Here is a 23,998-nt window from a genome sequence, read left to right on the forward strand (position 1 = left end):
TCAAGGGAAGAACTGATGATGATATCTATGCCTCTATCAGAAGTAATCAGTTAGTATATATGTTGGCTAGCTGTTAGCTAGAAACTAGAATGTTTGTTGTTGTTTAATTCCCGTTGTTGGTGATGATTTTTCTCATGTCTCTGTAAGTGGCTAAGTTGTACTTTAGCCCTCTAATATGGCCTTGTTGAATTAATATAGTACTATTGTTTTGCCCTTTAAAAAAAAAACTTGTGAAGTTACAAGATATGTAACAGATACATGTTTTTTTTTTTGTTTCTATTAATGTATAGTATGACTGTGATATAGGATATATGGTTTTTTGTAGACATGTATTGTTTTTGGGTGAATATGGGTTTGTAGCCATATTATTACAAATGACGTGCATTCCATGTCAGAGTAGCAATGTTGTTACGAACTTGTTTCATCTCATTCGTTTTTCCTCTAGATTCACCGTCGATGCTTGTGTCATGGTTAATTACTAAAGGAATAGTTCAACAAACTAAGTCATATATATTGGCTCATGCATATAAATTGTGTTGTAGGCTAGCTTTACGCATTAATTAGCAGGCAAAGTTTTGTGTAAAAGTGACTTATAGTTATAAGACGTTCAACTCATAATTAAATAAGAAATCTAAAAAATTAAATTAATGGTAGCTAAAGGTGTACACACAAAGGATTTACGCATACAACTATTCAAAGGATTTTTCTAAGTCATATTTTGCAGAATGCATGTATATATATGAAAGGATTTTTCTAAGTTATGCATGTTCATGTTCAGTTTAACTATGCAATCAATTAAGAGCACCACATTACAACAAGCGAATCAACCAATCTGATGATCCAGTCTATATATAGCAACTAAAACCTCGATCTTTCAGTTTCACTTTTTTACTAATATATGCCACAAACCTATATTATGACCTTGCATGAAACCTTATAATAAGTTATGTCATTCTTCTAGCTACTTGAATTGATTTCTTTAGCATTCAATTTAATATACTTATAAACAATATATATCCATACAATATTTTAAACAATCAATCGCAAACACAAAAAACAATTGAATTGAAAAATTAAACCAATATAGGTTGTCCGTACCAAAAGCAAAAGAGATGAATGGCCTGACGAAATAATTTTTAAGGAGTAATCCAAGAGAAAACCGGAATACGCCTATTAGGTTTTAGATGATTTCAATGTCGTATAGAAGAAAAGGATTTACGTGGGAGATTATCTAAAATATTGGAAGGTTATAAAGGTAATTTCATAGACTAATTAATACTCCGTAGCTTTTAGCTTCTTTCAAACGCTTGTCTTACTAGCGTTTCAAAATGGGCTTTTTCACCCAACCCAAAAGCTTCTAGCCCATCAACCAAACAAGACTTTTTTATTGGGTAGGAGCTTTTTTTAAAATGCTTAAAGCTCCTACAAGCTCTCAAAAGCTCATTGCCAAACACAACCATTGTTTTAGTACCAGCTGTGAAACTGGTCAGACTCTCTAAAGTTTTTATACACTACTATACTTTTTGTTTAAAATGGATTTGTTAATTCGAAAAATGATGCCCGGAACAACATTTGGAAGTCAATATCTGTCAAGTGGGAAAAAAGTACGCAAAGCGTTTAACAAGAACACTGATCAAGAAACTGTTTGAAAAGTACGAGTCGTGGAACGTGCGAAAAACTTGAGAGAAGTTAAGTCACTATTGAAGTTGAACAATCATCCTTCATTGCATTATTGCGTACTTGAAAATGTCATTCAGTTGTAGCAGTTTTGACCTATTGACTTATGAATGAGCCAATTCAGGCAATGGTTTATCTGTAGTGGGTCATACGGGTTATAATAAACAAATTCACTTTACAAGGAAATAGAGGCAATTGGTTCAGCATTCTCCTGCAGTATATATCTACACTATGTTGGTTTAATTGGTTTATTATGGTTTATCATAAGTTTTAGAATGCATGGAATAAGCAAAATTAGTCTTCACGTGTTGCATTAGAATATGCATACTGGAAATTGAAGATTATAGTTTTGTGGTTTTATTAATTAATAGTGTTTAGTCAAGTGGAATTGGTAAAATGCTTTGACCGGTTTTCTTGGAAGTGTACTTTGACTTGATAGTGGTACACGATATGGTTTAAACGTGGGTCATAGTGTACCAAGTCTATGAGTAGAAATAGTCTTTAGGCAGTATCTTTATTCCTGATTTGGTATCAGCCTATATATTTGGCCCGTAAGTGTTTCTGGTCAACCTGAATAGACTGGTACTGGTTTAAACCAGACAAAAAGTAGCACCATGACCTTATATATAGGCTGATACCTTGCCAGTCGATTTAGCTTTGCCATTTTAGTCTCAATGACACAATGTGCCGATGCAAATTATGATGTTAAGGATGCCTCTTGAAGTAGCACACCCGTTGGATGGCAAATTGTTGAAGAATTTACATCTTTGGGCGTGTACTAGTATCTAAATGCCATACTTCCCATCAAGTTATGCTCTACATACTGGTCATCTACCCTCCAACTGTTGTTTTGAACTTTGAAGGTCATTCGACACTTGATGTACTGTATATGATATGCAAGGTGTTAGGCACCCCGACAGAAAGTACTTTGATTAATGGTCGTAGTCTTCCACATATATTTTTTCAAGTATTGGTTCCCAGAGTTTCTTTGTTTTCAGTTTTATATTCTGCAGTGTTTCCATATGCTAGCCCGGCAGTCAATCTGATTTCTACACTTCTCTTATCGGATCCAAGTAAGGACCTACGTTAATTTTATTTATAGATTCGCCATTACTTGAGAGGAATTTCTGTTTAACTAATAATTTTTAATAATCTGTAATTAATTCAAATAAGGCCTGATTCTTTCAAACTGTTATACTTAAAAGTGATGCTCATATATGCTATTACCACCAATTAATCGATAGAGAGTATAAATTTCATTAAGCAAGAATACCTCATTGGTAATTTCTCTGTTGACCCCCTGAAGGACGACACTACAGTTCACTTAAATAAGCTAGGTCTGATTGATAACTAGAGGCTGATCCTAAGTATACAAATTGTGAAATTTTCATTTATAAAATATGATACTTTTCAAGCTCACTTGTTTAAGTGATTATGAATTTAAACTAACATATTTAATAAAAATCAAAATGATACATGTATGCAACGTACATCTTCAATTTCCTGTGACAAATTAAAAATCATTCAAAATGCAATATTTACTTGCTCTGTCCAAACGAAAAATCTGAAATATCAACTTCATGTTGAGTCCTAACCGGTCTTGGCCCAGGTGGCAACTGGGTCGTTGAGCTCGAGCTTGGTCTTTGAATCTCAATTTCTTGAAGATCATGTATGTCTTCTTCACTTGTGAACTGATCAGGCTCTTCATATTTGCGGTGGTGGTGGTGGGTCGAAGGAGACTCATTAGCCCAACCCTCATGTTCAAAACCCGACCCTCTTGGAGAGTTAGAAAGGCTATCAAGACTATTGTCTGGGTATCTATGCAAAAGATGCATTGGAGAACTTCCGTGGAGTGGGGTTCCGGGCCTGCTTGAGAATGGTGAGGTTGGAGCTGAATGGTTGCCATGCCTAATGTTCTTTTTTGCATTGTGGTGCCAACCTTTTAGTGCTTTCGCTACATTGTCACTAAAGATGGTTGTTTTCATTCTTGAACCCATCTGTTGTATAGTCGACAACAAACAAAACATACGCTAAAAGTTAGCTAAATCGTTCAGTGATGCACAATAACTGTTATTGATAACATAGATGTTAACCAAAAACGTTTACCTGTGTTACTAAGGCGTAGAGAGGCAATGTCACATAACTGCATATAAACTGTATCACCACCCTGAAATAGAGCAAGAAGCTACATTTTAGTATAAAAATTCTTTAGTTTGTTTTCACCACTACAACATAGTTTGATGCCAACTGGGGTGATTATACTTACGCCATTGTGAGCCTGATTATAATGTCTGCATTGTGCTCGTGATAGCAAGATTTCAAGCCAAATTTATTCTATAAGAAAAGAAAAACAGAACAAAAAGATACTTATAGCCATTGAAAAAAAGAACTATCAATGAAATTGGTCAAATACTATCAAATTTATTTGAAGAAAGCAAACAGATTTCCGTATTGAGGTGAAAATGCTTACCCAAGTCCACAAAAAATACGCCAGTTGAAATGCGTTCTGTAGAAATCAAGCAGAAGAGTGTAATTAGAACATAGTGTTAAGTTAACAATAGTGGTGAACAAACTCATAATTAGGAGATCGGTTTGTGAACCTGAAAGAGAACGAAGTTGATCAAGAGGAGAACAAGTCGTGGTCGACCAAACCAGAAGAGATCATCCCCGGGCTGAACCTTTGGTGTACCCTTAATCACATCTGCCATTTCATGAGTCCTTCTCCCCATCTTTGTGATGATCACTTGTAGCTTTGCCCCCACAATAAGTATTATCTGCATTGTACCCATAGATATAAGATTCATGTCATCAAACCCGACGACAATATGAAGGACCCGTTTGTTATTGCATTTTTTGAACAGCTAAATATTACATCAAACCTCTATCAAGTGGGCTAAACACACGTTAACGTGTACAATGGGACTCAGTAACCATAACTTTTTAGTTGTAAGGCTATCATAAATACGGCTCACTAGACCAGATGAAGGACCTTGGGACCGGCTTTGTGAAGTGGCTTATAAATAATTAAAAGGTAGTAATATAATGATCTGACAAGATATTGAAATCTTAAGAAAGCAGATTACATCATACAAATCGGGTAATCTGTCAAATATAATGATCTTTTATACATAACATGAGAATAAGAATAGCACTTACAATCAATGGGATGAAGGGCAGCCATAAGAATGAATACCAACCTGTTGCCACAAAGAAAAGGGTAAATTTCAAAACAATAAATAAATTATTTTTACCTATTTTTTGGAAAAGAAAATTATAATTATAGAGATATTTTATGAACTTATAAGCTCATTAGTGTCACAAAACTGTGATGACTGATGACTGTTTTGTGCATGATTTAGAAATGTTTCTAAGTATTATTTTTTAATTACTCGTAGAAATCAAAGGTACCAAAACAAAGGATCTAAAAGCTATAGTTCATTTGTTACAACTTTAATAACACAATTGACTAATATGTTGTTTAACTTATTACAATTTTAATTACATGAAAGATGCTTGAGTAGAACTTATTGGAAAGTCAGTTTTCGTGTCATTTACACAACTTTGATCTAATAAATACGAAAAATAATAAAAAAAAATATATATCGTTGCTTACCATGTGTGCTTGTGAGAAGGAGCAAAACGGCAAATAACCATACTATAGGACTGCATTATATAGAGATACAAATTATAAGGTGCTATAAGCGTAAATATAAAGACTTTATTTTAATGTCTATATTAGAATTATAATAATGTAAAAAGGTAATACAAACAAATAAAATGAGCAACCTTATTTCAACAATCGCTTTGAAATCTTCATCGAGGGATCTACTGATATAATTGTGGAAATCAAATGATTGTTGGCTCTCTGCTGTTAAATGTGTCTATATATTTTTTTAAAAAAAATAATTACTTAAGACAAAGTATATATAGATAAAAATAAAAGAAGTATTCATTGATGATAACAATATTTCTTTAACATATATATGGTACTTACATTGATGAATCCATGTCTCAGTGTCATATAATCAACTTTGGCTACTGACGTGAAAAATTGTCTGAAAAAACATCCCTGTATTTATATATCAAATTAAAATTAGTATTCAAAAATCAGAGATTGTACTTCTTTTGAAAATTTTGGTAAACATAGCTCGAAAATTCATGGTTTATATATACATAAACGAATCCTTAAATGCTTTTCTGAAATACATTAAATAGTTATATATTTACCATAGTTATTAGGGACCGTGCTTTTAATATGAAAAAATACAATTTTTTTAGACGTTAAGTAAAATCGTAAGAACTTCATTTAACATTTTTTTAAAATTATATATAAAATTACCATGTATTTTTAAATAATATAATTTTTAATCATAATATCTGATATTTTTTTACACCTTAACGATAGATCAAAAAGTTAAATTTAAAGACATATACGACTTTTAATAACTCCAAAAATATGATGATTATTATTATACACATCATAAAAAGAAAGTAAAGCATAATATAAATAAGAAATAGTTATATTATAAGTAGATTATATTATTTTATTGTAGCTCACTTCTAAATTGCTCATGACTATTTTATGAGTCAATCAAATATTACTAGAGAGGAAGAGACGACAGAATGTGTAAGTGTACGCAGCCCTCTAGGTGAGGAGAGACGAGAGGGCGAGAGATGAAAAAGATTGATTGTGGTTTCTCAATCCATCTATCTTATTCTCTCTTGTTTTATCTATTTATTTATAATTATAATTGTAAAAAAGAAAAAAAGAAGAAAAAAAAAAAAGAAAGAAAGAGAGAAATGAGAGATGGTAAAAAAAAAATTGTATATTAGTTAAGATGGGGAGAGATGGATGTAAGAATTAGGAAAAAAATGTGAGAGATGAAAAATGGATGCTCTATCCTCTGTAATGCTCGTTTAGTAATATGTACTCTAATCCAGTCATACCGATTTGACCTTCAAGAATTAACGATATAATTATCTTTGACCAATTATTACAAAGATATGTTAGTAAAATAATGGTAAAAAGATGAATTCAATGCATCGCTCCTTCTTGTAAATCATGTGTGGAATTATTTATTATATTAAAAATTTTAATATTAAAATATAGTTGGCTAACTTCTATCCATAGAAATGGTCAAAGTCAATTTTAATTATAGCGTAATGATGATATGTAGATAATGATTATCATAGTGATAACGAAAAGGTAAGGTCTTGATTAAAAAAATATCGTATATTCTTTATAATAACTAACTAATAATTATAATTGTGCATATTAAAAGGTTTTTTATATTGTACGTCAACTTGAAATGGTCAATATCTATAGTTTAATGCTAGTTTAATGCATAGCCTAAATGATCACTGCAATTGGCCCCTCTTGTGTGTGGTGGTGTTTCGATTTTATAGTGATCAGATATTGATTGTACGTATTCTTTTTATGAGAACCAAAAATTTTGCACATGTTTGACTTTCTCAAATTCTAGATATTTTTTTGATAAAAAATGATATGATTTAAATATATATTGCATATAGTTTTGGATGAATTAATTGAAAAATCCATATATACTAGCTTTATCTATCTCAAAATATTAGGAAGGTATATTTAAAAACGCCACAAAGTTCTAGCTATAAGCTTGTATAACAAGAAAACTATGTTTTCAAACTAAATTGAAGTTATATATAACACTTTGGTTGAATTTGATTTATTTATAAGCTACTTACAATCCATAAGAGAGTTGTCGAGTTGCTCCAAAATCTCATATGCCGACGTCCAAATGTCGTCTCTCTTGCAAATCTAAATCTTTCTGGATCTAAATACAAATAATGAATAATAAGCGAATTTTCTATCAATTAACTACTATACGTTTGAAGTTTTTTCGATTGTTTTAATTAAACTTAATCAAGAAACTAACCAACTTCTTACACTCTTAATACAAAATAAATACTTACCATTATGATACTGGTATTCAACTGTCTTTGTTTCATCTTCCCAAGCCCTCCATTTCCTCATCTATAATATAATTATAATCATTAGTAATCTTAATTAGAAGTCACATATTATAAATGTACGTATATAGTTAAGTTATACATTGGTTACATACATAATTAAGATATACAAATATACCTTGAGTCTGCCCAAAATTAAAGTAAGAATGCAATAGATGACATGAACCACGGCCAACACAAATATAAATATGTGGAGTTGATGTATGGCATAGTTTGACACCAATTGCACCTTTCCCTGAACAATTATTCAAAATAATTAAGTGCTTGCATCAAGTGTATACAAAACTATTATATATAGTTTGGTGTCTTGAACATTGCATACATATTATTTAATTTGATTTTCTTTACATAAATGCAACATATATACAAGGCCGGCCACAGATTAGTAAAATTAAATTTGACAATAGAACATCATTGTGATACAAAATGACAAACATATTATTCAATTCGTACCTTTTTATAACAAGGATCATAATCATAATAATCTTCGTCATCTTTTTCAGAACTACAAGGGTGCCATGTCCTTCCAACTGTCTTTGGAATACATATTTCGGATATCGGTTGTTGTAATACTGTTAGTAGCAATGAGATGAATCCTAGAAGCATCAACTCTGGGAACAAATTTGCCAAAATATAACATGTTACAAAACTATATATATATGACAAAAGAGAATATGTGTGGCTGTTAGATACCTAAGCTTAGGTATAAAACCCTTCACGTAATACAATGAAGAAAAAATAGATCGATAAGTAATTTACCTGCTTTGATCTTCTCAAGGGCTTCATGGAGTGCTTTCTTGTGTTTATGTTGTAACCACTATGGAATTTATATAAACATCAATTAGACCATATATATGTGTATATATATTTTTTAGAAATGTAGATGATTTAAATAATTAGGATATGCATAAAAGATAGGACATATATACATGGCCAAGTAGATGAAGACCATATTCAAGAGCAAGTGAAATGGCAAGTATTACAAACACAACCACTGCTACTGCCCATGTTGGTGTTATCTCTAATGGTCTCTCTTTTTGCTTCTTTGCATCCATCTCTATTATTTCGTTTGTAACCTTCTATATATCGATCTATCTCTATTCCCGTCTTCTTATAAATCAAGAATACAAAGATACGCGCCTATAAAACAGATGTTGTTCAAGTAAAGTCGTGGTATCTCTCTATCTATCTTTTTTGAGATAAATTATTTCACTTTCTAAATTTGTATATCACTAGTACTTATTAATTTCTCTTTTCTCTTTGACAGAACAACAAGTGTAAGAATGAGGTGAGTTGGGTGATACAAGTGTGGTGTTGAAGACAAGGTTATTGAAGTTGGGTTCCAAATTGGGAATAGGTTGGCTTGTATATATACATACTCATCAAGTTTGTATAAATGACAAGTTTCAAAGACTTTGACTTTACCTAATCAAACACATAAAGATAAGAATAAAAATTCAAATAACACACATAGAATAGCAAAACTAAAAATCAAGTTGAATAACCACGCGGCCCACCCATCATCATGACTTGGTCCCAAAATGGCACCAAACTTTTGGGAACCAGTTTTCTTTCTTTCCAGTTTTTGATTGGGTGCATTAATTAATAAATAAAGTAGTTAACTATATATGCATTTAATCTTAAAATAATATCTATATTAATCAAAAAGGAAAAGTGAAGGTGGGATTGTCTCATACTCAAGCTGAGTGAAAAAAACTCTTCACTTTTTATTCCATAAAATTCATGGGTGTCTCATCATATATAAAAAATATTTAAATAATTATATGAAAGGTTTTTCACGTACGTAAGTTTGGTGGGTGACAACCATACACTTACTTAATAACAATAATCCCTAACGGTTTTTGTCAATAGTTTGAGGGTAAATAATATAACCACGTTTCTGGCTAGCTAATTGAATCCGTAACTATCAGTTTGAAAACACGGACGTTATCATTTAATGATACACCAAATTCCTTATCTAAATCCTCAATTTTAAGGGGTGAGTAAATGAAGCAGACTCACTGTTAAATGGATTCTTTTTAAAATTCAATTAACTTTATAGATAAAGTTTAGAAAATCTTGACTCTTTGATTAAAATTAAGGGTTAAGATCTAAAAGATGACTTTTTAATCTTAACTATTGTTTTTAATTCAATGGTTCAAATCCCACAACTTTACCTATAAAGTTCATTTGAACTTTAGACGATCTCAATCTCTGTTAAATACCTCTTTGGATGACAAGTTTGTCAACTTTATCCATGAATTAACTGTACGTAATTAAATTTGTCAGTTTATGGCCTGCATCTTATGGTCTAGCTTCAAAATAATAATTCTAAGAGGGCATAAGATTACGTTTGTAAAAAAGATTTTAAGTTTAGAAACTAAGTTTTGATAGAAAAAAAAACAGTGTTATTTCAATATCACAGTTTGTTTTTATAAAAACACATATAATTAAAATTTTTTACCAAACTAAAATAGAATGGACACATTCTTCCCCCAGCAAAGGACTTCATTATAAGTAAACTCAATAATCATGTAATCGTTTAAAACCGAAATTTCAACGGTCATTTTAAAACAATTACAGCCTGATACCTCATTATTTTTGCTTTATAAAAATTAATTTTTAAACCTATATAAACACAAACCTGTATAAACACAATACGATGAAAACAACTTGAGTATTTTATGTGAGTTGGTTATGGCGTTCTCAACAAAGAAGAATGCACGAGCAAGTTTTGACTTTAATTAAGAGCAAACGGATTCTATAGTTGAGATAAAGACTTTGGTATGTTTAGCACAAAAGTTTCAACCGGAGGTTATGGTTAGAGGTAGGGATGGTAATGGGGCGGGGATTGTCGGGGATCTCAATCTCCATCCCCGTACCCGATTTTCACTTGTAATCCGTATTCTTGTCCCCATCCCCTACGGGGAATTAAATTACATCCTCATACCCGTCCTCATCGGGTATCGGGGATCCCCGTCGGGTATCGTTGATACCTTTTTGAATGAACATGATTTATTTTGTTAGAAGATATGTAAGAGAATGTGTATTTTGACGTTTTTTTTCTATGTATAAATTAATATATGTGTTAAGTAAATGATTAATAAAGTATAACACATAAAAAGTATTAAATAAAAGTTTTAAACTTAAAATTGATTCTAAAATATAGATAAGAACTTAAAGTGATTCTAATAAATATATATAGTATTTTCGGGTTCGGGTATGGGGATCGGGGATTTAAGGTTTTCCATCCGTATCGGGGATGAGATTTACATCCCCGTACCCGTTCTCATCCCCGGTCAACTCGGAGATTCCCCGGTCAAATCGGGTACGACTATCGGGTTCTCCGTTGAGTACGGATATTTTTGTTATCCCTAGTTAGAGGCTTGGAATTGGAGTTTGTAAATGGGCTAGGGCGGCCAATCTCAACAAAGAAGACTACACGACCACTTTAACTCTAATTAAGAGCAAACAAAATCTATAGTTGAGAACTTCGTTGGACAATAATGCATTTATATCAAAGTTTTTCGCTTCTATCTTGTTTTTTGTAAGGAAAATAAAAAAGATAAAAGAAAAAACACACATGACAATTGTATTTAAATTAACGACGAACAACAAATGGGATGTCTAACCAAATTAATTAATTTTCTTTTAAGACTATTTGAAATTTGTTGCAGCAAAGGACAAGTCCACATGCCCAAACAGGTTTGCTAACAATTCACTTGTTAGACAACTATATACAAAAGTACAAATACAAATATACAACCATGGAGAACAAGAAATACAAGTATACATATATGTAAGAAGAATAAACAAGTAAGTAACGGAGAATGGCTTCTTCTACGGGTTTTGGGTCCCAATACCTCGACGGTGTATGAGGGAGGTTAAGATGTAGACAGGCTTACCCCTACCACGACGGTGTTGAGAAGCTGCTTACAGGTTCTATCTAAAGAGAGAAAAGGACCTCTAGCCTTGCAAGGGTGTTAACCACTTGATCCAACTTTGCTGCTTACATATATGTAAGAACAATGTGAACTACAAATTTATATCTATCTCTACTACATTATAAAGCATTTCTTCCCTCTATTTTTTCAACTTTACACAAATGAAAACCTCAAAATACCCTTATCACTTATTCATAATACCCTTAGAATAAATCTCAACCACTCATTTTTCTCTCTACTCTATAAATTTTACTAATTCATTCAAAATCTTTTATCTCAAAAACCGTAAATTGATAAATTATAAAAGTTATATGGGTGTTCTTAAAATTTCATGCTCTTTCATTAGAGATGTCATTCTATATACTTTTAACGAATTTTTAAATCTGAGGTGGAGCCCGTACGGCTAAGGCATTTGGTTATTACACTTTATGACATGTCACAACTTGTGACCTATCACAACCTATAACTTATCACCCTACCATCTTATCACCGCAACGCGCGGGTACTTGCTCTTGTACTATATTATAAAGCAAATCCCCCCTGTCTAAATTTTAAGTTTCAATATTTACTTTCCCAAAATATCCTCATATCTGTTCTATATTTACCTAAAGGAACTATAATACTCTTTCTCTCTCCTTAAATCTCAACCAATCATTTTTTTTCTCTCATCCATAAATCATTTATTCCTCCAATTCATTCAAAATCTTTTATCTCAAAAATCGTACATCAATAAATTATAAAAGTTATATGGGTTTTCATAAATTTTCATACTCTTTCATTAGAGATGTCATTCATTATACTTTCGACGAACTTTTAAATCCGATGGCGGAACCCACACGTTTAAGGCATTTGACTATCATACTCTATGATCTATCACACTTTATGACCTATCACCCCCACCATCTCATCGTTGTAACGCGCGTGTACTTACTCTCATATACATTAATAGCCATATTAATCACCATATTATGTCTAAATCTTAACTCCGAGATAGCTAAGAGGGATAAGAAAAACTAGAGAACGGCTCAAAAAAAATCCACAGGACTAAGTACCGAGGCGCTGATTTTCACCTTAACTAGCTCATTTTCTAACAGCTCGTTTAGATTTGTGCTGTGGAGGGGCATTTCAAAGATAAATGTGTTAAATTTACGACTTTTCTTCTCAATTTGTTTATATGTACATTCGTAGATAGGGCTGTCAATCTCGACCCAACCCGAAACTCAACCCGAAAAAAGTCAGGTTAGGGTTGGGGATTTTTGACCCACCAACCAGAATTTTTTCGGTTTGGGTTTGGGTTGTTAGGTTGTCAGGTCGACCCGTCAACCCGATATTTTGAAAATATTTGATTTATATATAATATATTATACTCCACTATCTACTTATCCATACGCTCATTTCTCATTATACTCTACTATCGTTTTACTTTGTTTGTTAGAATATGTTGGAATGTGCTTTACTGTTTATCGTAGATCCATGTTTATTAGTATTTCATATTGTTATAGGTTCTATATCTGAATATATTAGTTTAATTATAATGGTTGTTTATGATCATACACTAGGACTAATATGCTAGGATGGAAAACACTAGTCGGTCTATAACTAGATATAAAAAGCGATTCACTTGTAATCGAGGGATCTGGAACCATAATAATTAGGATGAATTGAACATGATGCTTAACAATATCAGATGCGATCCAGTGACTTGTAATTGAGCACTGTGGTACCGGAGATAATTATATCTGGTCATGGCTTAAGAGCCGGGTAATTAAAAGATGAACTAGTAGCACAAACTTTAGGTTATTAATGCTTAAACAATAAATCTAACGAGAATTTGTTTATAGGGTAGTGTGTCTAACGACAACACTAGTAATCAGGAAAAGTGAATCTAACGAGAATCTAAGCCATGATTAAGTTTTCAACTGTTTAGCAAACATGTAGGATAGTATTTGGTCGTACCATGAGATCGGAAATGCCAAACAAGTATTTTAATTTTATTACTGTTATTTGCTTTTCTCAAACTACTTTCAGACTGAGCCTCTCGCTAAATAAGCGGTTGCGGCTTTTATTTACTTTTTATTGCATTAATATAATAGGAAATCGTGACAACCCCACAACCGCTAGAATTACACGCATTATTAGATTAGGTAGTGCAAGTGTCCCTGCGAATGATCATGTAATTTACCACTAGACTATACTACACTGACCAGGTTCTCTACTCGTAAGTGTTTGTGTGTTTTAGGTTGATTACTTGTACAACATTTTATAAATTTAAAAGCAGAAATAAAAACAGACATCAATTATTCCGTTATATATTTATATATATTTTCTTATCAGGTCATATGGGTTGGGTCATAGGTTGACGGGTTGTGGGTCAGGGTTGAAATTTCTGACCTGAAACTTTTAACGGGTTGAGTTAGGGTTAGAGTTTTTCAACCCGCCAACCCGAACTTGAACCCATTGACAAACCTACTCGTAGATGGTATCTGTTTCTTTTAATAAAAAATTTATAAAAAAAAATGGAAGCTACTTTTTTTTATTGAAAAACAAAACGGGCTTTAAATTTATTTCCTAGAGTTTATAATTTTGATGGAAGTTAAGCAAATAATTAAGCCGAGTTTTATGTCTAATTAGTAATTAATCATTAACATATATGCATGGTTGAAAATTAGTATATAAAATTAATATTCGATAAGGTCTTATCATTTCATATTCTCTTTTAGGCTCAAGAAGAGTTGAGAGTTGAGACGTCCTGAGGCAGTGAGGCGAGATGTGTCATTCAGTATATATTTAAAGATTTTTTTATTAAGTTAAAAATATTCAACTTATCATTGGGAATATGATGTTAGTATGTGCGCGTCGCGTTGAATCTCTCTATATAACGTAACTAGTTCTAATACCCATACAATGTACGGTAGCTATATAGATTGTATCATAAAAAAATTCGAACATGTTTCATACATGATTCGTGAATATGAAATAAATTGTTGTTAAAGTAAATCGATTACCGAATGTAACTTATAATATATGGTAACGATAAATATAATATATGTTTAGTTAGAATTTTCGATTAACCTTAAATTTTAGAAACACATCAAAATCAGAATTTGTAAGCATAATGGATGATGATAAATAGCCTTGTGATTTCATATGGTAAACTTAATTTTTGAAGTTTTCATGTTAATAACTTATTATTGTAATTAATATAGGTATAATAGGAGTTGACAGACGGAAGATACATAAAACAAAGTTAAACATATGTATTCAATAAAAACTAGGGAAAATTCCATAAAAAAGTAACATATTTACATGAAATTCCTATTACAGGTAACTTATTTTGTTTTCGTCTATTTAATGGATCCTATTTTCAAAAAATTCCTAATAAAGGATATATCGTTAGTTTTTGACAGACGGAGCTCGTTAAGTGTCACGTCACCGATGTCACATCATCAGTTTTGATTACGTGGCACTTGACTTTGACCGACTCATATATATATCGAAACTAGACCGGTCAAAGTCAAGTGCTACGTTATCAAAACTGATGATGTGACATAGGTACGTGGCACTTAACGAGCTCCGTCTGTCAAAAATTAACGATATACCCTTTTTTAGGAATTTTTTGAAAATATGATCTTTTAAATAGACGAAAACAAAATAGGTTACCTTTAATAGGAATTTCATATAAATATGTTAACTTTTTATGGAATAAACCTTAAAAACTAAATGACAACGTACATGAGAAAAACATATAAATTGCAACTAAAATTTATGGTTACCAAAAAGTAACATCGTTTGAAATAGGAGTACGCAAAAGTAAGGATAATAGATAATGGTATTTATCACAAGAATATATATGCAGAGAATGTGTAAAATATATACAGAGATCGTCCCGATTCTTGTTGATATATTTATATTAAGAAACAATTAGTATTGCATTAGGAGATCAATAGAAGATCGAATTTAATAAGGTATCTCATAATTTTAATTTTAAGGTATCTATAAATTAAGAATTAGAGTAGATTAGATTTACACTAAATATGACGCATGTCGTTCAAAGCATGTGCCATATGTCGTTTAAAGAATGTCTCAGTCCTGATTTAGTTTATTAATAGATAGATAATATAAACTATGTTTAGACTAATTATCACTTGTAGTCTATGTTTGATTTCTTTTGGCAATAATCCCTTAATTCCCGTAGAATGTAGAAATTCAAATAAAACAACACACAACTCATATAATATATGTTTATAATAATTAAAAGAGAAGAAACATTAATTTAAACAATGATTTAACATAACACTTCCAACTTTGAACCGTTCTTTTCATCTAGCGAATAAATGGTTTTATTTAACAATAACATAACATAACAAATAGGTACTAAATGTCACGAGGAACTTAATTGTTAATTAATTGAATGTTTATACATGTTGACGAAGTCTTGGTTCTAGTCTTTCGACTAACAATTAATGACAAATGGAAAATGCCAACAAAATTAGCAATATGTTTTTGGCCACTGATATTCGGTTTCTATTATTTTTAATGTATTCTGTGGGGTTAAACTCAATTTGAATCGTTTAGGTTGTCACGAAATTGTATATGCATATTTCATCAAGAATTTATAGGAAAAGCCTTTTAAACTATTATAAAAAATACTGTATATGTGACTATGTTTATAATGTAATGTATGTAATATTCGTTTCAAGTTTCAACGGTAAATAAAAGAATGGAACGGTCCCCTCAAATCTTAGTATAATAATCCATCGGATATTGCCATACTAGCTAATACATTTTGTTATATTAATCCATAGAATATTTCCAGACCAATAAAATTCCCTTGATTTCTAGATGATATACAATTTATACATCTAAGCGAATATACCATTTTTAACTTACCTTACATTTTGTTTTCCATCCATCTTTTTAAATTTAACTAGTGTTCAGGTCCGTCCAATGGATGGATAGTCTCAAAATATATTAATCAAAGCATAAGGTCAGAATTCAAATATATTAAATAGATACCAAATTTAACTTGGAGATTTGCTAGCCGAACAGCCACTCCATCGATCAAAATACTCATACAATTTTTCGCTCATCCACCATTGACTGAGCCATGTATGGTATTGCCCTGCAAATAGCAACAAAAACATGGAAAAATCTGGTAAGTTCTCTTAGTGTGTTTCTATATATTTAATCCAATTTTAAAAAATAAACCCCAAACAAATTAACCAAAAGAATCGAATAAACATCTTTGCATACGGAATCTTACAGGAGAATTATTATGGATAAAAAAAAGGAACCCAACCGAGGACATTCCAAACGTCGATCAAATGATTTTATTGGCTAATGCAAAAAAGATAAGGAAACAAATTCTTGATCAAAAAAGGAGTCGAGCCAAAAACCTTGCAAAGCCATTTCCTGTTGTGGTAACATAAGGTGGATCAAAGAGTTTTATCTAAAGGTATTATTTAAAATTGATATCATGTTTTTCATAAGATCTGAAGTATATCTGTCAAACACAATCTAAAATGATGAATTGTTGCACTATGCTAAATAATCATACTAAAACATTAAATACCATCTCAATATGTAGCATTTTCTCCTGATAGAATAACAGCGACTAAAAAATTACACTATTAATGAGCTAGTTTCAAAACAGATTCAAAATAATCATAATCTTACTCATAGCAAAATTCAACTATTTATCTAAAACCTTATAGAAAAATATAATCGTGAATCTTAAGTATATACCATTAATGAGCTAGTTTTAAAACATAATCAAAATAATCAAAGTAAAAATATTAAATTAATCAGAAACCAACTCATAGCAAATTTAGACTATATATTTAAAAGGTTATAGAAAGATATAATCATAAATTCTAAGAGTTAATATATAGGTTACAAATAATATATAATATTTAAATTAGTTAAGTCATATATCACAACTTAATCAATACGAAAGATAAAGAAGAAACTTACGAAGATTAACTCCATATAAATATTGATTCCAGTTTACCCCTTTTTTTTCAACTTTAGTTAAATAAAAAATTTACAGTTTCTTATATTCTAAAAGTGTAAACTATATAATTTGAAAAATACATACCAATTCATCAGCAAATACCATCTCGAACGTTTTGATTTTCATCAGGTTGTTCCACTCTGAAACAGTCCATACATGCACAACACGGAGTCATAAATGATGGTTAACATGTGTTGGCTTTAAAATCTTCAAGATTGTGGTCATATTTTTTGTAGTTGAAGAAGACGCCATAACTAACTATAATGTACAACAAGCTAAATTAAAAGAAATAATAATAACGATAACATAAGAATTCAATGTTAAAAAATAATAATGATTAATTATGTGCAAAGTACATAAAAAGAAAACTCTTTTGTACCAATAAAACCGAAAAGTGTAAATTAATTATTTTTAAAATTGGGTGAAGTTGTAAATTGGTGATGGAAAACCAAAAATTATAAATTAATTATTTTTAAGTGTAAACTGGTGATGGAAAACAAAAAGTATAATTAATTATTTTTAAATTGGGTTAAAGTGTAAATTGGTGATGAAAAATCAAAAAGTGTAAGTTCATTATTCTTAATTTGTGTTAAAGTGTAAATTGGCGATAAGAAACCCAAACTGTAAATTAATTATTTTAGATTGAGGTTAAAGTGTAAATTGGTGATGGAATACCAAAAAGTGTAAACTAATTTAGATTAATATTAAAAAATTTGGAGGATTAATAAAGAGGGGAGATTAGGCTTTAGGAGGGGAATTAGGGGTGCCAAGTGTACCTCCAACCCCCTCTTTTAGTTATATTATAGATAGATATATAGTTTATAGTAGGACGTCATATATATGTTAAAAGATGACTAGCACAATACCCACACAAAACAATAATATTAAATATTTTGTTTAGACTATCCTATTTCACGTACTACAAGAAAATTCATGTCGCAAAATCCATACTAATATCTACAGTAAGAAAATGTCCTCGCGGAGAGGAAGTTGTCGAAGCCTCATACCTAAAAGTTTCCCGCAACAACGGTCATATTATAAAACCAATTGGACTTACTTCTTTTGTCTTTTAGCAAGCTTTAGTGAACACATGATTTCTTTAAAAAAAAAAAGTTGCTTGTTAAAAGTTAATATTTTTATAGTGTGTGATTGTAACAATCTTATAAGTGGTGTCAATGGCGGAACTTGAACACTTGTTATGGAGGGGCGGAACTCAATGACACATAAAATTTAGTTTTGTTAGAGAGACTAATATGTATCATGAAAATTATTTTTGAAGAATATATAAGTAAATTAGTATTAAAGATAAATACTTTTGAAGGGGCTGGAACCCCCTTTGGCCCCTTAAAAGTTCCATCCTTGAGTGGTGTAATAGTAAAAATATAATGCTTTGATTATTAAAAAAAAATGAATTACTATTTCTTATAATTAAAGATTATAAACTATAAAAGTTATAATATATTATAATGATAATTATATAAAGGGAAAAAATGACCAGATTAATAGGGCTAGTATAATTATATGATTATATCTATATATTTAACTTATTTTACATATTTATGTATGGATAAAAATAATACAACTTATTAAAAAAAAGTAATGGGAGGAATCCTTGCTTCGGTACCACAATTGAATACTTATCGACTCATTTCGTATGAGACATTTGTTCACACTTTTAATTAGTGTGAACAAATTAAAAAAGAATATTCATGCTTTTATGTATGTAAAAATATGCAGAATTAAAAATGTAGAAATTTATCCTCACTAAAAAGTGTGCAGTTCATACTTTTTAGTGTGGACTTTCACAATTATTTTGTAACACTCCATTTGTCCACACTAACTGACTCACTTGGTATGAGACATTTGTTCACACTTTTAATTAGTTTGAACAAATTTAAAAAAAATTCACACTTTTATGTGTTTAAAAATATGTAGAATTAAAAGTGTGTAGAAATTTATCCATACTAAAAAGCGTGATAAAATTTTTATCCACACTAAAAATATCTACACACTTTTAATACTACATATTTTTACATACATAAAAGCGTGACAAAATTTTTAATTTGTTCACACTAACTAAAAGTGTAAACAGATGCAACATCATTTGTCGTGCATCCTAATCCTCACATGATCTTGGCACCCCCGAAAGATCGAATTCATGCCTTTAGAACTTTACACGCAGGCCTAGACTTCATTGGTAATAAATATTTTAAAGGATTTGTTTTTAATGCTAAATGGGGATCGAATTTGAGACCTTATGGTCATTAAATACTCTACTTACTTCTATGTCAATTCCTTATTAGTAAAAATAATAAAATTTATGTAGTAATAAAAAAACAAAAAATATAACCTAATAATCGATCCAACAATATAATGATGACACTTCGACACTTTGAATAATCAAAAGAAAATTTTGGAGAGGGAATACGTGAATTACGTTTTTCAAGTGATAAAGACTTTAGATGATTAATTAAGTTAATTTGTGTTTTTTTTAATTGAACAGTAATTAAGTTAATTTGTTAAGTTATACATCATAAAATAGTTTTAACTTTAAACTTAAAAAACATTTTAACCATTGATTATTTTAAATTTCTTAGGTGTATACATGGGGCTAAGTTATTATAGTTTTTGTTAATTAACCAAAAAAAAAAAAAAAAAGATTACTTAAGTTGACGTTAACAAATAAGTCAAGAAAGGTCACATATGGGGGAGGAATGACTCTGTAATGTGTTTAGAACACATTAAAATATAGGTGATCAATTACGTATGATAGAATTAGTCACTGATAAATTTTGTTTTGTTTACGTTACATTTAAAAATCAGGAAACATATATTTTTTTCGGCAAACTATGTAATTCTAGACTAAATTATGAACCTTTTAGGTTTTTAGTTATAAGTGTTTTAACTCAAGTAAAATATGATATAAAATATATTTTATATATGTATTGTAAAACCATATAAAGAAATTGAATATAGTTCATGAATTTTTTGCAACATTATTCCAATGACGAAACAAAAGCTCCCGGCCAATCCCTCTAGACTTCACGATCGCAATAAAAGCTTCACGAGGTTGTTTGACCTCTTGCCTTGATCTCAACTTAACGATCTTGATCTTCATTAACTCCGTAAGCCAATTTTTGAGTCATATCAACACTAGTTGTCTTGGCACCAAAAATTTCCTTCTAGCACCAAAATTTCAGTCGAACTTCATTTAGACTCATTCCAAGCTCGATTTTGCATCATTTCTTGGCTTCACTTGGGTCCAAACTACACGTCAATTTCAACACTACACGTACGTTACTTGGTTCTCGTTTCTTTCCCCATTTTCATCCTATTTTCTTTGCTACTTTTATGGTATTAGATATTTATATCTTTTCTTTAATCATTTTTGATGACGTATCCACCCAGACGTTGGCACGTTGGGTACGTCCCAAAGATGAACTTCGCGTTCGATAAATAAGGAAAAGATATGTGCTTATCGTTAATCCCCACATTTTAGGGAAAAGATAGCACCATATCACTTATTCTCGGAAAGGATATATTGCATATCAAAAACACTACTTAGGGGCTAAGTCACGAATCCCCTATAAATAGGGAAATGATGGCTAAATCGACTAATAATCACACACACACATACTCGTCGTACAAGAGGTACAGTCTTACCATAAGGGAACCGCCAAATAACAACCATATCCACCCTCATTTTCTCGTTCTAAGTTACTGGATTGGCTATACAAACAATTTTTTTCCTTTTTTTCTTTTGTTTTCGGATATGCTATACATTTGTTGTTTTTATCTATTATCTTTATTTATTATTTTTATCATTATCATTAATAATAATTGTATTCGTTCAGATTCATTTTTTTTTTGTTTGATTGTGATGTTTGCAACATTATTTTATATTAATATTTAGGTTATTGTATTATTTATTTATTGAAGTATATGTTGGGTTTTTTTCCCTTCTTGGCTACTAACGAATAGTCTTGTTAGTATGTTTTTTGAAATATGTTTATTTCATGGTTACTTATACATATACATAATAAAATATCATCTAGCAATATATTATAACCTATATAGCTCATGTTAGAGTGTCGTTTATAGAACAAAGTGACCATGAAATTATAATTATGATCATTGTTTGTTGGTTTTGATTGGAGAATGTTTCTATGACAAATAAAAGAGTAATTAAGTGACATACAACTTATTGCCGTTAACACCTATATAAAAGGTTAAAATGGTAATTTTTTATTCAGATTATACATTTAGAACAAGAATCAAACATATTTTCTCATTCAGAACCAAGTACATTCAGAGTGTTTGAACCATTCAGAGACTTTAAAATCATTTAACACAAAATCATTCTGTGTTATCAAACACAGTCTAAGTGATCAATATAACAATATACGACTTAAAATGAATACAAATAACGGATTCCTAATTGTGACAGGAAGCACCATTGGTAAGAGTGGATCACGAACCCTTTGCTTGTAGGATGAGCACCAAAATGAATGATGTCTGTGAAAGTCAACTAATAGGTTTCCTCGCTGAGTGTTTTCTGCTTGTTTTGCATTTGGTTTGGATTTTCCATGAGAATGCATCAATAACATGTCGTAATTTCGCGTATTAGTTTTACTGCAATTGACATGAGTTTTTCATCAATTTTGAAGTAGTTTCATGATGGGTCTAAGATTATGTACAAAAGTACACATTGTTTAGTTACTAGACTTTGGATTTGTAATCAGTATTTTGTTAGATATTTTGTTAGAAGATTTTATTTATGATATGATTTTCTATTTGTTAAAAAAAATGTATGCTAACAGATATAAAAATTTCTAAAAAGGTATTTATTCGCTGATGGTATAACATTAACAAAAAGTTAAGTTAGGTTTGAGTTTTCCAATGAAACAAGTTTAAATCTTGCAAATGAGACAAAGTTTTATCCAAACTAAATATCGTGTCTTCGGACGTTTTAGTTGGGGTTTCTCCTCCTACTGGGTATTGATAGTGAGGGGTTCGCTAACGCGGATCCGGTTAAGATAACATAAGCTAGATCCCCTATTGCAAGCAAATGATCCACACCTTTCAAAAATAAAAAATTAACAAAAAGTTAAGTTAGTTAACACTTCAAGTTTTACTGATTAAAAATTTGGAGAAATTAATGTTATGAAGAAATAACTTATATATATAATGCTGGTGGGGTATTGAGGATCGACGAACAACTTACTAAACGGGAATTTCTCTATATGTAGAACAATCAAATTTTAGCAAATATTTGTTTGTCTTTCACAACTTTTTTAATTTTAATGTTTCGGACATCCTAATTTCAAGTTCTGATATTTTTGGCCCTTCCAATAATTCCATTCAAGTTTGGCGACTGTATACATTCGACCAACGTTAAAACTTAAAAAGAATGTCCATTAGCCTATCCATAAAAAAGAAAAAGAAAATGTTAGGGCTTCATTTAACGTGCATAAAAAGGTTGTACATTTCCATATCAAAAGTCCATCCTCTAATTTTTATGATAAATATACAACTATTTAATGCACTTCAATAAAAGCCTTTAGAGCTTTATTTAGCAAAACAAAAAAAAAAAAAATGGAGAAAAAAATGACCATTTGGTTGGTGCCTTGGTGGTTTATGGGCCCATTGGAGATACGTTTAAGTGTTTAACCATAGAATACTTTGGAAATAAATGTCAACTTGATTTGGTCAACGGAATATAGACTGATATGAGTATATTCAAACTTATACGGAGCATAAATTTAAATTAGTCTTTGTTTGGACTTTCACAAACCTTAATATTCAAATGTTTTTAGGAGGTGCACTCTAAAGTTATATAGACATAAATCATATGGTGGAGGTGTTTTATGGACACAAGTGATAAGCGTTGTGTTGTTTTTAATATTTTTTCTTTACCTGAAATAGTATTTTGGTTTAAAATTAAAAATTGCTGTGAATTTTGATAATTACATGGTTTTTATATACATTTGCATAAAGTAGGATTTTGTAATTGAGTGTCCTCTGTTATGAATACTAGATGGTGATAGTTTTGAGGATTTATGACTGCGATGGTGATAGACTGCGGTGATTAACGATAGTGGGTGTGATAGGGTAATATATACACTATGTGTTTGTGTGTGTGTGTTCATTGTGGGCAGAGAAGTAAGAGGGGAATGAGGAGCGTGTAGGGTTTTGTATGTGTACAAGAGTATTTTGGTAGAAAAAAATGTTAAATTAACAATTTTCAGTGTGCATTTTAAGGTAGGATAGAAGTATATATAGATTATCTATACAGGTGTCGACGGAATCAATGTCATTTTTACTCGCCCTTGCTAATTTATATTTTAGGTCTAAAACT

The 23,998-nt window shown here is 30.7% G+C and overlaps 1 protein-coding gene across 1 annotated transcript; it reads right to left on the reverse strand.

Annotated features, from left to right (window-relative positions):
* Window positions 1-3,112: 3,112 nt before the first annotated feature.
* LOC122586633 (MLO-like protein 12) lies at window positions 3,113-9,023 on the reverse strand. Its single transcript, XM_043758615.1, has 15 exons — window positions 8,613-9,023; window positions 8,443-8,500; window positions 8,137-8,294; window positions 7,802-7,918; window positions 7,627-7,687; window positions 7,399-7,487; window positions 5,672-5,746; window positions 5,464-5,558; window positions 5,291-5,340; window positions 4,834-4,874; window positions 4,278-4,451; window positions 4,148-4,183; window positions 3,944-4,011; window positions 3,784-3,844; window positions 3,113-3,674 (listed from the first exon to the last, which is right to left on the reverse strand). Exons 1-15 carry the CDS (start codon window positions 8,736-8,738, stop codon window positions 3,216-3,218), a joined length of 1,668 nt encoding a protein of 555 aa, XP_043614550.1. The 5' UTR covers window positions 8,739-9,023; the 3' UTR covers window positions 3,113-3,215.
* Between the last annotated feature and the right edge of the window lie 14,975 nt (window positions 9,024-23,998).

The sequence above is a fragment of the Erigeron canadensis genome, chromosome 2, assembly GCF_010389155.1.
Source record: "Erigeron canadensis isolate Cc75 chromosome 2, C_canadensis_v1, whole genome shotgun sequence".
Lineage (NCBI taxonomy): Eukaryota > Viridiplantae > Streptophyta > Magnoliopsida > Asterales > Asteraceae > Erigeron > Erigeron canadensis.